The following is a 16,768-nucleotide window of genomic DNA, read 5'->3' on the forward strand; positions in this document are numbered from 1 at the left end:
CCCCCCCCCCACCACCACCCCTCCGCACGCACTGCAAGTGGGAGATCAACACATGAATGTTTCAGAAATAACCCGAGGAATGCAGTGGATAACTCGAGGATCTCCACCTAACCCCCCGCCCCCCCCCACATTGGATACATCTTTGGGCTTGCGTGTGATGAGGGCACGCCAGCGGACTGCTGCTGCGTTGGTGCCAGACCGCATCCTGTTGCGTGTGCAGAAGACGGCACACACATCCGACACAGGAAGCGCTCAGACACGAGAATCTCAAAATATTCACAGCTTTATTCAATCGTTACAAAATAAAAGTAATACATTCATCCATCATTAAAATAAAAAAAACAAGATTGTTCTTATTTTTGCACTGATTAAAAGTCTGCACCCCCCCATGCGATGTTCAGTGAAGTTAAAGGTCAGCAGGAAGGTTTCTTAAACAGTGTGATTTAAGACAAACAAAGTCATACATTTCAACAGGACTTCATTTGGTAGTGAGAAATTAAAGAAAAAAAACAAACACTAAAAAGTGGGGAGTTGCTCGAGGATCCAATGTCTCACTCAAAAGAAAAAAGGTCTCTGCACTATTGCACATCTACTCGATGAATCCAACACCAAACAGACACATTTTACGAGTATTTATACACTAAAGGTTTTTGCATAAAGCTCTAGTGAAGAAAAGAACGTTCTAACTTATTAGCCCCTTTCACCATGTTGTGAGCCTGCCATCGCTTCGTTTCAAGGTGCATCTCAACTGCAGTCAGCCTATCCCTTTAAAAAAAAAAAAGAGGCATTACTGTTCTTTTTATTTGACCCCCCCCTCCCCCTTTGAGCACTGGCAAAATGAGCGTTCCCTTTGTGTTGCTCAGAGCAGCATTGACGGCATCTTGCAAGCATGCGCCTCGGTAAACGACTAAGGGTCAGAACCAGGTGCCACTCGTTTGGTTCTCATCGCCCACCCAAACCAGAACCAGGAAAACGCCCCCCGTCATAGTGGTCTTCTTCACTCTCTTCCCTCCCTCCTTCTCTCCCCATTGGCTGGTCAGAGTCTCCTCAGGGCGGGGGCGGCGCGGGGACGTCCTCAGTCATCTGCTTGGCGCTGTAGTAGGACAAGCTCAGGCCCATGATGGCCAGCATCATGGCCAGCTGGTTGACGGCGCGGTCCTGTGGCTGCGTCCGCACCTCCCCGGCCACTTGCCTCTGCAAAACAAGGCTGAGGGTCAGAGGTCGGCCGATGGCAGACTCGACGAGCCCAAAAAAAAAAAGAAAAGGAGAGAATAAGCCAAACGTCTGCAGCTGGAGCTCCAGAGCCCGAAGGCCCGAAGGCAGGAAACGTTATTAAAAACACTGAAGAGGGGAGAGACGTGATCCAAAGGGGAACACGGTGTTCTGGGAAGAAGTAAGAGCACGCCTCCCCCCCCCCCATCGTAGTGAAATACGGTCAGAATTTATAAAACAAATTTTGAATAAGTACACACATCTGCTACTCTTTGTGAGGGAGGGGGGGGGGGGGGGGTTCTGACGCACAAATGTAAAGCAGCGATTCAAAGTCTAAACCACCTTTAAAATCTTTCAATCTTCAATGATATTAAATACGTTCCGTGCCGCCAAATGGCGTGCGAGAGGAAGTCACTTTTCTTCCGGTCCGCCTGGTCGGCGTGAAAGTCGTGTGAGGCGACAGCCTTTGTGTCCAAATTAGTGTAAATAAGAGAACAAAGAGCTTCGAGTCGACGGGGCCACATGGGGGGGGGGGTCGTTACGGATGAGTGGATTACCATGACGCCTCTATGAGGGTCATTAGTGTCGACTCCAATTACCCCGGCGGTGAAAGTGGATGGTGGGTCACGGAACGGCACCGAGCCCCTCGTCGGCCTGTCGGTGACGGACGCGTTAAAAGCCCAAAACACAATATGATACAAGTGAAAATAAAGAGAAATTCTCATTCAGATAAAAACACCCATCAGGAAATCTCATCACCCGAAACGATCCCACTCAATTAGAGTTGTGCAAAGTACATCCGGACACCTACCTGGAGGAGACGGAAGTATCCAGGTGTCAGTCGGCCCAGTCGGATGATCATGTCTGCTGGAGTGAAGTGGGGGGGGGCCCAAACAGAGGGAAGGGCGGCGGCTCTCGAGACCTGCCGAGAAAACAGAGATTTCACTTAGTGACCTCATGGAAATCAAGACAGAAAAAAAAAAAAAAGTTTGAGCCAACCCTGCAATTCTTGGGAATCAATTAATCATCTGATCTATAAAGGAGGGGGGGGTGGGGGGCATTTCTCGCCTGCAGGGAATGTCCATGTGCTGATCGACACGAGCGCCGCGTAGAGAAACCCAACGAGTGCTCACACGATCATTTAAGATCCGAGCTACCCGACACCCATCACATTTGCCCCCCCTCGCCAAAAGCAACACAGCCTCCATTCATGCTGCGGCATTCAGCGACACAAAAAGGAAGGGACAATTTTGATGATAATCCGCTCGGGGCCGAAGAGTGACCGATGAAGGGACATGAGTGGCGAATGATTTGCTGGACACCTGAAACACACACACACACACACACACACACACACACACACACACACACACACACACACACACACACACACACACACACACACACACACACACACACACACACACACACACACACACACACACACACACACACACACACACACACACACACACACACACACACACACACACACACACACACACACACACACACACACACACACACACACACACACACACACACACACACACACACACACACACACACACACACACACACACACACACACACACACACACACACACACACACACACACACACACACACACACACACACACACACACACACACACACACACACACACACACACACACACACACACACACACACACACACACACAGAGATGGAAGTCCATCCAGTGCAAAAACCAAACCAAAGTGCCCAGCAGGGAGAAGACAATTAAAAAAATAAATAATTTAAAAAGCCACATATTGGATGGGCGAGGGGAAAGAGTCGCCTCCAAAAGGCTTTCCAGAGAAAAGACAAAAGAGGAGGAGGACGTCGTAAAGACGAACCCCCAAAAAGATGCTGGCTTCATGTACAGGGGACGTCACTACGGAGGATGTTGACAACATTTGTGATGGAGGTTTCAGGGAGGGACAAACATGGAGAGCATTCAAAACCTGGTCCAACGCTGCACACAAAATGAGATCCAAGCCTTCAAAGTTACTCCTGCTGGGAAAAAGTCGCTCTTTACTCGTTAACACCAGACAGTTTTGGGTGGGGGGTTTCCTCACCTTCCAGGGGCCGATTTGATCGGCGGAGGAAAGGTAACGGGCCCGAGAAACCGACCGGCGGGACCTTCCACTTCCCGACCGCGCTGGAGACCCCGACGGATGCCAGAGAGGGAGAGACACCAACAGACAAAAAAAACGTGAACTACCGAGAGAGCGTCTGCGCCTTTTATACAGCTGCTCTCACCCAACCCGACCCGTGGACTCGCCCTCAGCACACGCCCACTTCCAAAAAACACACACGCTGTCCAAAGGCATTACTCTCAGTGGGTTGCGCTCTGCCCCCCCCCCCCCACAAAAAAAAAAACACAGCCCTCCCCTCTCCTCCTTCCAAATCAAAAAAAAAAAAAAAACTGGAAACACCCTGTGAGGATTCATATATAGACACACGATTGGCACATCGTAGTCCACACAAAACAGGCCCAGTGGCAGCAGAGCAGTGTCACGTGACAGCGGCTTCTACCGCGCAGCCTGCGTGTCACAGAGGAGCGTTGCGTAAGCGGCCCGATGTCGCCATTAAATCTCAGCTGGAGCGGGAGTCACATGCCCCGGACATTAGAGATGGATGATAACGGCCCTTCTTTTAGAAACATTTATCTATTTTAGTTGTGCCTTTCCCCCCCCCCCCCCCCTCCATTTCCTACAGTGGCCATCGGTGTTATGTAATTATTCTCACTACACTGAAAAAAAAAAAAAAAAGCAACTCACCATGAATCTTTGATACGAGCCTCAAATATCACGCAAGTTTGATTAGTCACAGTTCACACGAAGCTCCACTTGTAACTTTGATATCTGGGCTTCGTCCAGTCTGCTCACACCTTGAACAAAGTCGATTCAGCTTGAACTGAAATCAATCAAGGAGAAGGGATCGGAGCAGCCGGCGAGAGGTCAGAACCACGCCAGCGTGTTCGACCAAATAGACAAAACCGCCGGGAGGTGCATTGTGGGACATTTAGGCGCCCCGATCCCCCACCAGAGAGAGAGAGAGAGAGACTCAAAGTCGAGATACCTGGGACCACATTGACCGTCCCAGCAGCCGTTTCTTGCTGATGCGTCAGATGAATCATTCGGGAGCGTTCAGGTGTACCTGAGGCCTCCTATAAAAGCAAAAAGGGAGTCTTCCCGCCCCCCCCCCCACACATGTGGATCACTTTTAACCACGTTTCAACAGATCGGCTGCAGACTGACTCCGTGAGAGGCACAGAGACGGCAGTGACTTGAGATTCTCCTTTCATAGTTAAATATAAACCAAGAAAACCAGTTTGAAGCTTGTAAAAATAAAATGCAAGCGTCTTTCCATCGGCAAACACGCTCCCAATTAAGATGAATAGAAAATAAGCTGGAAGGACGTCAATCAGCCTGGAACAGGCCCATAAACATTTACTGGGTACACTGCGTACCGAACCCCAAACAGCCAATTAGAAATCAGTATTCCGTTCCTCCTCCTCCTGGTTCCGCCTTCCTGTCGTCACTTAACAGACTCTCTCCAGCAGACCCTCCTGCAGCAGGGGGATCTCCTGCCAGTCAGCGAGGAGGTGAAGACGGACGCAGCTGCTGCTGCTGCAACAACGTCAATAAAAATCTCCTGCTGGGCGACAGGAGTTTAGGATTACATCCTCCTCCTCCTCCTCCTCCTCCTCCTCCTCCTCCTCCTCCTCCTCCTCCCCACGTCGCTTTAATAATAGTTTGATCACGGAGATAACACAAGACTCTCTTGGGTGTTGCAGCCAGGAACCTGCAGACCAGGTCTTCAGAACTTTGCTGTGCTAACGTTAGCGTTAGCACATGCTGACAACAGCATACAGCTAAAAAGTTTGCGCTTTTGACCTTTGGCTCCGCAGCAATCTACACATCATGTATTGTGTGCACACACACACACACACACACACACACACACACACACACACACACGTCAAGGTCCACCACAAATACAAAGCATTACAGCGCTGGTCACTACTCGCATGAATCTAAAATGCAATATGGCCAAAAAACAACTAATTAAGGCTTCTGATTATTTACAGCAATAAGACACTTGATTGTTTAGTCTAAAGAAAATGTCTACTGTGAGTTAATAGAGCCACTAATTCTACTTCGGTCGACCAATCATTTCAGCTAAAATCAATTAAAAAAGAAACTTTTAGAACCTATGTACTCAATGTGTCCACGACAACAAAACCCCAGACATGGTCTCCGTTTTGGGCCCCGCTGTGAAGACCAACCTACCAACATGGCAGACAAAGTACAAGTTGAACTTGGATGAGCTTTAAATGAGCCCGACCTGAAGCTTGTCATTTAGCATTAAGCTAAACTGAGGACCTGTTAGAAGCGCCCCCCCACTGAGCTGACACAGAAGTGTAAATTGGAAAGTGACCCCACAGAACAGTAATAAGGTAACTAGGTAAGAACCAACCTGCCAACTACAGCGGATCAGAGTAAACACACCGGGGTACACATGCTTAAAATGTTTCATTTAAAAAAAGTTAAGGAAAAAAAAAAAATCACATCTACCATTCACTCGTTAATTAAATTAGGAAATGAATGGGTGGAACATTTTTTTTTACATGCAGCTCCTCGTTTTAGTGCGTTTGCCCTTAAAAGTCTAGCTTCTCAACAACTAAAAATAGTTTTTTTTAAATTAAAAAAATTAGTTAATTTCATAAAACAGTGCAAAGGGTCGTTTTAAAGGAGTAAAAGGAAGCCAACGAAGGAGCCACATATATATAGCCATATTTACAACATATTTACGTCCCACAGCGCCACACAGAGACAACGTGTCTCTTGTCTTCTCCTCCTCTACGTTTTCTATCCATCGCTTTGTGTGAAAGTTCTCACCGGACACCAGCGCGCGCTCACCTGCAGCTGAGCCGGGGCTCGGGACGCTTTCAGGGGGGGGGGAGCAGAGGGTCGGGGGGGTCGCTCCGACTTCCTTCAGGTGAAAAGTACATGTACGCGAAGTACAGAGTTTATATGAGACCGGGACATGTTCTACGGAGGCGGGGGGGGGGGGGGGTTGGGAGGGGGTGTGGCGCCCAGATCCCCGCAGCACACAACAACGCGTGCTGGTGTACATGTGAATCACATGGACCCCCCGCGGCTTGTGGGAAGTGGACTCGTCCACGTTTGCGGCTCCTATGCCGCTGGCACGTTTGGTCCATTTGGAGGTGTTTGTTTTGCACACCGTGAAATGCCGACACGAAGACTCCACGCACGTGTCATGTGTGCGCTGTGGAAATAAGTCTCACTCCAAACATTTGTTAGTTGATTAAGTTGCATTTTTATATTTTAAGTAGGTAAAACAGGTGCAAAAAAAGGTTTGTTCGGTCTTTGAAAGAAAATTAATGTGTAGATAAAACGATGTAATATTAAGGTCAGCGCTGTAGATGTTGTGGCGCTTTAAGGCCATCAGATGTTGGCACAGCTCATCTCAATTTCCAGCTAAAAAGCATAAAAGTTTGAAAAAAGCAGATCCCACCGCATCAGTGCTGGTTCTGGAGCCAAACTACTGAGATGAAAGCTGGCTGATGACTAGGAGGTGACCCAAAACAAGAACAAAAAATGACATTGACATATCTACATCTGCGTTTCCATGGCAACGTTGCAACAAACTGCATGATATGGGGACAGTTTGATGTTATTAGCAAGCTTTCTTTTTTTAAACAAATAGCTTCCAAAGTTGATAAATGATTGATTAACTAGAGAAGAAAAGAAAAAGCACAGAATAGGACAATACTTTTTACTAATTTAATTAACTCATGTTTGAAAAGACCTTGACTGGTAGCAGCTTTACCGTAATATTCACAAAGTAACCTCACTTTACCCACATCTGGATGTGTGAGACCATAGAAACAGCAGCACCGTGGATGACGTCAATGGTCCCGTTAAAAGGGTTCCAAACGAACCGTGCCGTATTTGACCCACTTTGGCAGCCCGCGGAGGTTAAAGGAGGGAGAGGAGAGCATCTCCTGTGGCTGCAGTGATGCTGCGCTCTGCTGGAGCTCCAGAGGAAACACAACGACACCCATCACCCAAATATTCACAGCGGGATACATGATTGACTTCAGTGCAACTTTAAAAAGCAAATACGCACATTGCTAGTATAGAATAGATCAAATATATTATTAGAATTTAGCAAACAGCACAATATGGGAATTGCCCTTGATCAGTAACGTCATTCATTCAAAAGACACTAACTTCAGTTAGAGGCTTAATAACCAACGGTTCAGTTTATACCTGCGTCAAAGTATGAAGCAGTATTTTTTTTATGGGATTTATAATATCCGATGAATTTGAATTAATTAAAGTCAAATAATTTCCTAAATCAAGTAGACATTTGAATAAATGAAACTAATTTAAAGATTAAAGCAGGTTGCCCTAAAAATAACATCCTTGAGAATCATCTTAAAAACCAAAAAAAAAAAAAAAATCATTTCTATTTTGTCAGCCTCGTTCAACATGTACCAGACTATTGAACTAATTGCTGGAGGGCTGTTGGCATGGAAACACACACCAACATGAGCCGAACTACTTATCAACATTTGTGTGCTGCAACAACGTAATACTCTAAGAACATTTGACAATTTTTATTCAAGAACATTTAGATCAACCATTAAAGTCAGAAAAGCATCAGTCAGAAGAGAAACATAACTTAACGGGACTTTTCATCAGATGACCAGGTTCACGTCATACATTTTTGGGGGATGTTTCAATCTTTTTGACCTAATACGTTTCTTTTTGTGGTATTTTTACTGACTGGAACTTTTTTCATTATACAGTGTTTCAAAACATTTGGTAAGCAATTTCTTATTAGTTTAACATTAAAATACAAGGAGATAAAGGCAAAATTCCTATTTTACCTCAAATTTTAACAATATGCTTTAGCTGCCTTATAATGTTTAAAATTGGATTTAAATTCCAACTTGGTGGAAAACGTCCATTACTCAGCAGTTTTAAAAAAACAACAAAAACAAACAGGATTAGACAAACTAAAAATGCCTTGTCTACCAGATATGGACGGTAATCATTTTTATGGGTATAAAATGGATATGAATGTGACAACAAACTTTTGTTACAAGTGCAAGCCCAAAAACAAACATATAAATGACATTTGTAATATAAAACTTGGTAAAAAATACTAATTTAAAACTGTACAATCACCAAGTACACAGACTGAGCACATCAACTGGTATTCATTTGGCTTCCGCGGCTTCAGCCTTTGGCTCCTGGGGACAAAGGAAAGATTATATTATATGTTATAAGCAATAATATACGCTCAGATCATCTAGTTTAGTAAATCCCAAGTTGCTTTTGAGTTGGATACAGACATTTTGTTCAACATGATTTATTAAAACGGTCTTTTGGTGCACTTTAACTTTTCAGTGATGCAAACAACCAGTTGATTCCCAGCGTTTTACCATCACACTCATAAGCATATGCAAAGATATAATTATGGGTTTGTGATGAATTGTTAGGAGATATTTAAACTTTTCGGTGCTCGAGTTTATACTTCAAAACAACAGATCTTTATCATAAAAAAAAACAAACCTCGGCCTTGGCGCCGCCATTTTCAGTTAGTTTGGTCTTCTTTGCTTTGAGCGCCTTCTACAAATGACAAGAAAACAGATTTACACATGCGACAAACAGCACACAGATGTTCTGTTGATATCAGCTAGTTATCGGTGTCATACTTTTACAGCGGGCTTTTTCTTAGCTTCCACTGCTTTAGGGGGGTTCTGCAAAACAAAGAAACATTTAATTTAGTTTAAAATGTCAGACTAAAAGAGCATCTCTTTTGAAACCAACTTCTAGGTGAAGAACAAGAACAGTTTTAACAAGTTATAATGAGATTATGAGGAGCTTACCACAGCAGCCAGCCGCTTGGAAAATCGTCTTTCCTGTTGACATAGAGGGAGAGAAATTTATGAGACTGATGAGAAAACTTCTTCGCCAGAAAACCAAACGTAAAGAGACTATTCACAGCCGTGCAGTGGCCATCAGATGGCTTGTTTTAGCAAGATTACAATCAAAAGAAATAATTATCAGGGTGTTATGATTAGTATATATTATAATCCGATTATTATAAAACTCTGGCAATATCAGTGCATCAATATTTAATGAATACTATCAACAAATAAATTTAGGCCATTCATACAAACCTCGGGGAGGACAGCTGCCTGCAAGACAAAAATAATACACAATTAATAAAAAAAAAAAAATCAATGATCAAGCTCCACCATTATCATTCATGACAACTCAAATGCGATCTGATCCTAAAATCCCAGGTTTTTCTGCAGATATAATCCGAGGAGAATTTTAGGTGACAAAGACCTTCCCGCGCATATTTGAATTCAAATCGAGGCCGTCCTGTCAGAGGAGCCGCGCGTTGGCGCCCTGACAGCTTCCTTTGTTTTGTCTGCCCGCGCGCACAGACAGCTGTTAGCCAACCGATCAGATCGATCACCGCTCTGCTCAACTACGCGCACCAAAACAAGAGCACGGCTAACAAACCGCTTTTAAGATAGCAGTTCTTTTTATTTTATCTTAAAGTAGACATTTTTATAAAGAAGCCAGAAAAAAAGTAAAATATAAAATTTAAATGAAACCCACGTACTGTTACAAGGTGGGAAACTGCGATTTGCAGAATACATTTATGAATAATTGAGAAATTATTATTTTTTCCCCGTCGATGCATTCGGTGATTGACGGGCACGTGTAACGGGGTAAACTAGTCGCGTTAATGGGAGCCCACCTCGGTGCAAGAAGGGCCCGCGCTGACCGAATTTGCGGACGAAAACGCAAGCAAGAAAAATGTTAAAAATAACACCAGAAAGTCCGACTCACCTCAGCGCCCCCCCCCAGGTTCCCGTCCCCATCCCCCCCGCTCAAAACACAGCGAAAAATAAATAAATAAAAATGCGACCTCCCCTCCCCCAACTCCTTCCTGAAATGTGCGAGCTGTGCTAATAACTTATTGCGACGGCTGCACAACAAACCGCCATTCGGCGTTTTAAACGGTCGGGATGCCTCCGCGTTGACCCGGCGGCCGAACGTTATAGCGTTGCACATTTTCCTCGCGTTTCGGCGTGTGCGGTTGTCGGGAGGCGCCGCGGGACCGCCATGGCTGCTCGGCGGGGACGATGACGTTCCTCTGATGCAGAAAAATCTAACGCTGCCTAACGGCTGACTCAAAGTTGAACACGAACCCGGTGCACCAGAGTTTAAAATTAAAATAATAATAAAAAAAATAATCCTACCTTCGCTTTGCCCATGTTGTTGGTAGGAAGTGAACAGACCTCACAATATAGAATCGTAGGTTTGTTTTTGTTTTTTACCCGGAGCGATAACAACCGACCAGTAGCTGTGTAAAATGGCGAATGTATAATGCAAACCAATGTTTTTTGTAGTTTATACGCTGAAATATAAGAACGAAACCAGTTCGAACCGGTTTTGTGTTTCGCTGTCTGTCATTGGCCGCAAATGCATCACGTGCGTCCAGGCACCGCCCATCTACTTAAAGAGACAGGAAGCGGCCCGGGAAATACTGGCCAATGCCGCGAGGGGGCGCTTCGCGGAAGGTTTTTCACCGAGGGGAGTTGTGGGTGAAACGCAGTGCAGACAACAAGTAGGCCCAGTTCACCCTGTACTTCAGCTTCAGCTCACACAATGTGATGCAATGGTTGAAATGAGCTCCACCTCGGCAACAGTAAAATGCATCGTCATTTTTTACCCATTGGTCATGAATAGATCAATAAATAAACATCAATAAAACAAACCCACATTAGAAAACAAAGTACATTCCTAATGAACTTTTTGCTTTTACTTGAAATGGAGTACTTTTATACTGTCCAATTGTTACTTTTAAAGAGTTAAAAACTCAATACTTCATACCGGATTCCATTGAATTGACATCAGTAGTATTGTGTGTCAATGAAAACATACTTTTTTATATTGATAATTCCTATAGAGGGGCATTCAAATTCAGGATTCTATGAAGTGTATTATCAAGATCCTTACTACTGCATTTTCAGACATAGGAAAAGTGACTAACGCAACGAAGGGATGATACTTAAGGACTCATAGTTTACTCAGCTTTACAGGTACTAAAATAGAACTACTAGCTAAATATTTTCTGTCAACCAAATATTGCAAATATATAATCATGCCGATTAAATTTCATGCAATGAATTTCTCATACGCCGCGTCAATTAGTGGGGAAGTCCAATACTGACTCCAACACTTACTAGTTGAACTGGCCGAGTGGACTAAACACTAAGCAGGTCTAAAAAGAACTCAGTAATTCAGTGGACCAAATACATTGAGATGCTGAGTATTTCCCCTGCACGAGTGTACCCATGACATATCGACATATTAAAAGTCAGATGGAACTCTTCAGGGACTTGACATGCGGTGCGTGAGTACAAAGGTCTGAATCGCACATCCTTTAATCACAGCGGACAAACGACAATCGCTTTATTCTTTTAAAGGAAACTGGTCAAAATCTAGTTATGTCATCAACATCACACTCAACGAACGACACTTCCTTTGGGCCACAACCGAGCTGCACTGACTTGCATTAATCTGGACGGATCGCTGGCCTTCATTCCCATAGTTAGATCTTACAATCGACGGCATGCAGTAGACGGACGATTTACACAGTCACTTAACTACATCTTGACCAGACATTTCCACGTATTAGACTCTTTGTTTCCTCTAAATCTTCAATCATAAATATCGATTAGTTCACAGCCCCATAGGGGCTGTTGAAAATCAGTAACACCATGAAACCATGTATTGTTCACTCCTCCCCTCTCCACAGAAGGGCCTCTTTTTTGGGAGGTTTCATCCCCCACTTCGGCCGCGCTCCTCTCGTTCCTCCCCTTAGGCCGAGACGCCGACGCGCCACAAGTCATTAAAGAAGGAGTCTCTCTTGCGCTTCAGCGCTTCTAGGAAGTCCTGAACCCGTTCCTCCCGGCAGGCGGTGTACTGCAGCAGCGCCTCCCGCCTCCTCTGGGCGTCGGGGGGCTTCCCGTTGCCGTGGCTCTGCAGGAGCTCCGCCGCGCCGGCGCGATCCGCCTCCAGCTGCTGGAGGGCCTGATGCTCTTGATGGAGGTCTCTGGCTTTCTGGAATTCATCAGAAAAAAAAATAATAATCCCACGACTGTTTGTGTGCTCGACAGAAGGCACGTGTGATGTGAAGGAGGGTCGGCAGCGCAGTCCGGTTTTACCCCGTAAAAATAAAGCTTTTGCTGTTTTGCAACATCACACTAAAATAGTTCATTACATCTTCAAATGAATGTTGTGCCATAATAATTAGTCAGAAGAGAGACATTCTTTTGCTGGTTAATATAAAAAAATGTGGTGTTTTTTGAGATTGATGAGTCAATTCTAATGCATTACTTTTAATATATTTATCGCCAATATTAGCGTAGGCCGTACCTGGATGGAGGCGTGATTTAACTGATATTGGAGAATGGCTTCACAAAGGTTCCAGAAGGAATACTCGGGCCACAGCACGGACTGAAACACCAGGCAGGAGTGGGAAGTCTGCAGAGTGGGAGACGGAGGAGAATCAATGGAAGCGGTGGGAGTGTTCTGCACGATGATAAGATCATACATGGTTAATGCCGTCCGTCACGGCTTGGAGCCCTGATCTGGTGGAGAAGACGTCGTTGTCAAAGATATTAACTTTTTTTTTTTTAATACATTCATAGCGTTCATAGTCCGCGGTGATGGACGATCCGTCCCTGCAGCCCCTCTCATCCTCACCTGCCACAGAAGGAAGTCGCTGAGTCGCACCTCTCCCGAGGTGCGGATGAGCAGATCCGGATTGGGAGATTTGCTGCTGTACAAACACTCACTCAGCAACGGCTCTGAAACGTCACTGAGCGCGACGGGAAAGGGCAGAAACACACAGCTCAGCTTGAGTAAACGTCTCTTTGGCCCGCCGCGGGCTGCATTGTGGGCAAGGTGGTCGTTGTGTCGTCACCTTGCTTTGATCAAGCCCTGCTCCACCCCCCAGGCCATTTCCCGGACCGCGTTGGTTATCTCGTACCTCGACGTGTAGGCAAAGCACACGTTCAGGAAGCACCTGCGAAAACAGGCAGAATCAGCCGGCGTCGCGTGGCCGTTAACGGGGGTCCCCGGAGCCGTGTAAAACACCTACTTGTTGTGCGCCTTGGTGCTGAGCACGGCTTTGGCAATAAGCTGCTGGAGGTCGAGCGGGAGCATGTTCAGGTCGCCCAGCACCCGGATGCACACACCGTGCTTCTCCAGGTTCTCCCTACAGGGGCAAAAAGGGGCTTTACAGAGGCAGGATCTATGACGAACATGGAAATAACCGATATTGTACACTCCTATTTATAAGCCAGTCCTGCTTCCCCGTGGTCATTCTGGCATCAGTAGATCTTAGTCATTGGCTAAAGCAGGGGAGTGTGTCTTTGTGTCATTGCTGACAACTCTCAGTGTATCCAGCTGCAGCAAAACATTCCAGAATCTATGAACTATGAAGATTAAATAGCATTAAACAGGCAGTTTGAAAAAGTTCTTGTTACGACTAGTTACTTACTATCTATCAGATGCCCAGATGGTTTTTGCGAATACTGAAATTAAAACCTTGACATTCTATCAAAGACACTGAACTGTACTTTAAATACTCGCTGCTCTGGTTCTTCTCTAAAGAAAAACTCAATCATTAGATGTACAAAACGGGACTTGCCCCAAAAGCCACAGCTTATTGAAAACTCACCGTTCATCCAACAGCTTTTCAAACTTCTGCCTGGCCAGCTCCATCAGCCCGTCCACCTCGTCTTTGGAGCGCTTGAAGTTCTCGATGCTGAAGGCGTACACCGTGACCTCGCGGATGTTCAGATGCTTGCACCACCGAAGCGTCTGGCGCGGAAGGAACCAAAAGGGGCCGTGAGCGAGCGACCGGTTGGATTGATTTGTTTTCCGAGAAGGTGAGCTCCGGCCTCACCTCTGCCAGCTTGTTGAAGCCCTGCATGTGCCCCTCCTGGCGCTCCATGTTTTTCTTCTGTGCAAAGCGCCGGTTGCCGTCCATGATGAAGGCCACGTGTTTAGGCATGGGTCCCGCCTGGGAGAAATAACGCAGATCAGGGGAGTCAAAAGCGACTTTGGGTAATAAGAGACATTAAGCAACGTGAAGAATACAGTCGTAAGAGCGCAGAGGATTTCGCCAGAAAAAAAAGTGCAACAATTTTTCTAGCTCAAGCTTCAGCAACGTGAAGGCTTCACGGTCTTTAAGTTTCATTTTTGCCTTGGGGAACGTACATGAAACACAATCCGTGAGATGCTGTGGAAAACTGTTCTGCATGACAAACAAGCCATTTGGGAAGGGATTCCTTGCATTTAGTACTTTTTTTCTGGCATATTATGGAGCAAGTGATAACTTGATTAGGTGGAGACTTGGTTCTGCAGATTAACTGATAACGTAAATATGTAATGTTTACTATTGTAATCTTTGAAGAAAGTGGTTTAACGGGCTGACCAGGAGATTTACTGTATACCATCTGATACTAATCCAGCAATGACATAGCAATGCAACATGGAGCATGCTATTTAACACACAGCTGTTTCTGGAGTAACAAAGGCACTACTGCTACAGGGACGATTGAGTATTTCTGCATTGTGCTGAATCCTCAGTAATAGAACAAACATCGGTTAATGTTGCTTAATGAGCTACAAACACAGCTCGGTCGCTAATGTGTTTCTCGGAGAGAGAGAGAGAGAGAGAGAGAGAGAGAGAGAGAGAGAGAGAGGGGGGGGAGAGAGAGAGAGAGAGAGGTGCACACCAAGAAGTACTTGAGAATATACGAAATGAGGCTCACCTTCAGGATATTGGCTGAAATCTTTTCCAGCAGGTTTAATTCTCCCTCCCTGATCCACGACATCTTCGGCCCTTCAAAAGTCTAAAAATAGGCGATGGGAATTATTTCAATGTAAAAAAAAAACAACAACAACCGACCCTTCGCTGATCAGAATCAGGGATGAAGTCACTGCTAAAAAAAAGCCCCGAAGAATGTCTCTTGCTAACGGGTCATTGGTGAAACGTTAACGTCACATGCAGCCGGTGATTGATTTATCTTTTGTGTGAAGTTAACTGCCGTGAGGCCAGCGAGGCTCAAACCGAGTCAGAATCCTCCGGTAAAGACAAACGCTTCATGGAAACGGCTTCTTTCTTTTGTATGGTTGAACCAGACCCCGCTGTTCTCACAAAATGACTGTACATATTCCCCATTTCAGGGAGCTTCCAACTCACAGCTTTACTCCAATGCGGAAGAGATCGTCATCGTTGAAGTGACGAAATCACGCAATGACGACTTCCGGTTGGACGTTAGGAGATTTTCAAAATATGGGAATTAATTTAACGTCCATAACAAATTTTTATATAAGAAATAATACAGTATTCAAATACTCAACTAACGTTATAAATAACAGACAGCTCTTAGCCCTTTTCTTTTACCGTAACTCCTCCACTTAAGATATTTTGCAATAGAGTGCCAACATCAACACCTTCATTGTAATATAATATGTATAATATTAAGTCATATCTGCGAATGAAGAGGTGAAGTATCTTTGAAACGTCAATAGCAATCTCTGAAAAATGTCGGTATTGGAATCTTGAACAGTGGTGTTTCACACATTAAATGTTGGACCTCAATTTGTATCAGGTCCAACTACTATAAAAGAGGTTTAGAGACATTTTAATTGACTGTTAATATATAGAAAGTTGATGTATTAAACTTGCAAAGAGACACCTCCTGTAAAGTATATAAAAGCACTAATATATAACTAACAACAGTGCAAAGATCAACGAAAAAAGGAACCACAGCGTAAAGGTACAGTGAATTTATTGCACTTCCCGCAGTCGGCAGGAAGGATCTCCTCTTTCCTGTGATGGCCTTTTGAAGAAAGTGCCTCGCTGTCTCTGCAGCAGGTGGTTGAGACGGTGCTCCTGGTTATCCAATGTGGATAATCCATAAAAAAAAGAATATTGGATTGTTTTTACATTGATGAACGTTATTGACTCAGAGCGCATCTTTACTTTATTACTCATGTGCAAAGCCAGTTATGATAATCATCATAATGACTTAAAATATCTCTATTTTTTATTCAAAGTAGAGGGAAATGAGCTTGAATACGTCTCATGGCTGAGAACAGAAATGTATGTTGTGTGGGTGAGTCAGTGAGAACACACGAGTACTGTATTATCAGAATACTGGTTAGCTTAGCTTAGCTTAGCACAAAGAACGGGAAATCAGCTAAGACGCTAACAGTCTCCCCACCAGCGACTTCCGAGCTGAAGAGTTAACAAATTTGTATTGTTGGTTTAATCTTTACAAAAACTGTGAATTATCATTAAACATGTGATGATATTTTAAGTCTTCAGCAGTTACGTTTACTCTCTATGAGCTAAGCTAACCTGCTTCGTATTTAATGAACAGA

The 16,768-nt window shown here is 44.7% G+C and overlaps 2 protein-coding genes across 2 annotated transcripts; both read right to left on the reverse strand.

The window, feature by feature from the left end:
- Positions 1-265: 265 nt before the first annotated feature.
- Positions 266-6,190, reverse strand: LOC134132887 (putative transmembrane protein ZNF593OS). Its single transcript, XM_062565686.1, has 4 exons — positions 6,164-6,190; positions 3,314-3,396; positions 2,024-2,134; positions 266-1,236 (listed from the first exon to the last, which is right to left on the reverse strand). Exons 3-4 carry the CDS (start codon positions 2,072-2,074, stop codon positions 1,048-1,050), a joined length of 240 nt encoding a protein of 79 aa, XP_062421670.1. The 5' UTR covers positions 2,075-2,134; positions 3,314-3,396; positions 6,164-6,190; the 3' UTR covers positions 266-1,047.
- Positions 6,191-7,875: 1,685 nt separating this feature from the next.
- dhdds (dehydrodolichyl diphosphate synthase) lies at positions 7,876-15,687 on the reverse strand. The gene is made up of 14 exons (XM_037454320.2): positions 15,582-15,687; positions 15,151-15,231; positions 14,280-14,396; positions 14,052-14,194; positions 13,470-13,586; positions 13,293-13,394; positions 13,073-13,187; positions 12,743-12,850; positions 10,561-12,427; positions 9,463-9,480; positions 9,169-9,201; positions 8,995-9,039; positions 8,852-8,908; positions 7,876-8,529 (listed from the first exon to the last, which is right to left on the reverse strand). Exons 2-9 carry the CDS (start codon positions 15,211-15,213, stop codon positions 12,185-12,187), a joined length of 1,008 nt encoding a protein of 335 aa, XP_037310217.1. The 5' UTR covers positions 15,214-15,231; positions 15,582-15,687; the 3' UTR covers positions 7,876-8,529; positions 8,852-8,908; positions 8,995-9,039; positions 9,169-9,201; positions 9,463-9,480; positions 10,561-12,184.
- Between the last annotated feature and the right edge of the window lie 1,081 nt (positions 15,688-16,768).

Source organism: Pungitius pungitius, chromosome 11 (assembly GCF_949316345.1).
Source record: "Pungitius pungitius chromosome 11, fPunPun2.1, whole genome shotgun sequence".
NCBI lineage: Eukaryota > Metazoa > Chordata > Actinopteri > Perciformes > Gasterosteidae > Pungitius > Pungitius pungitius.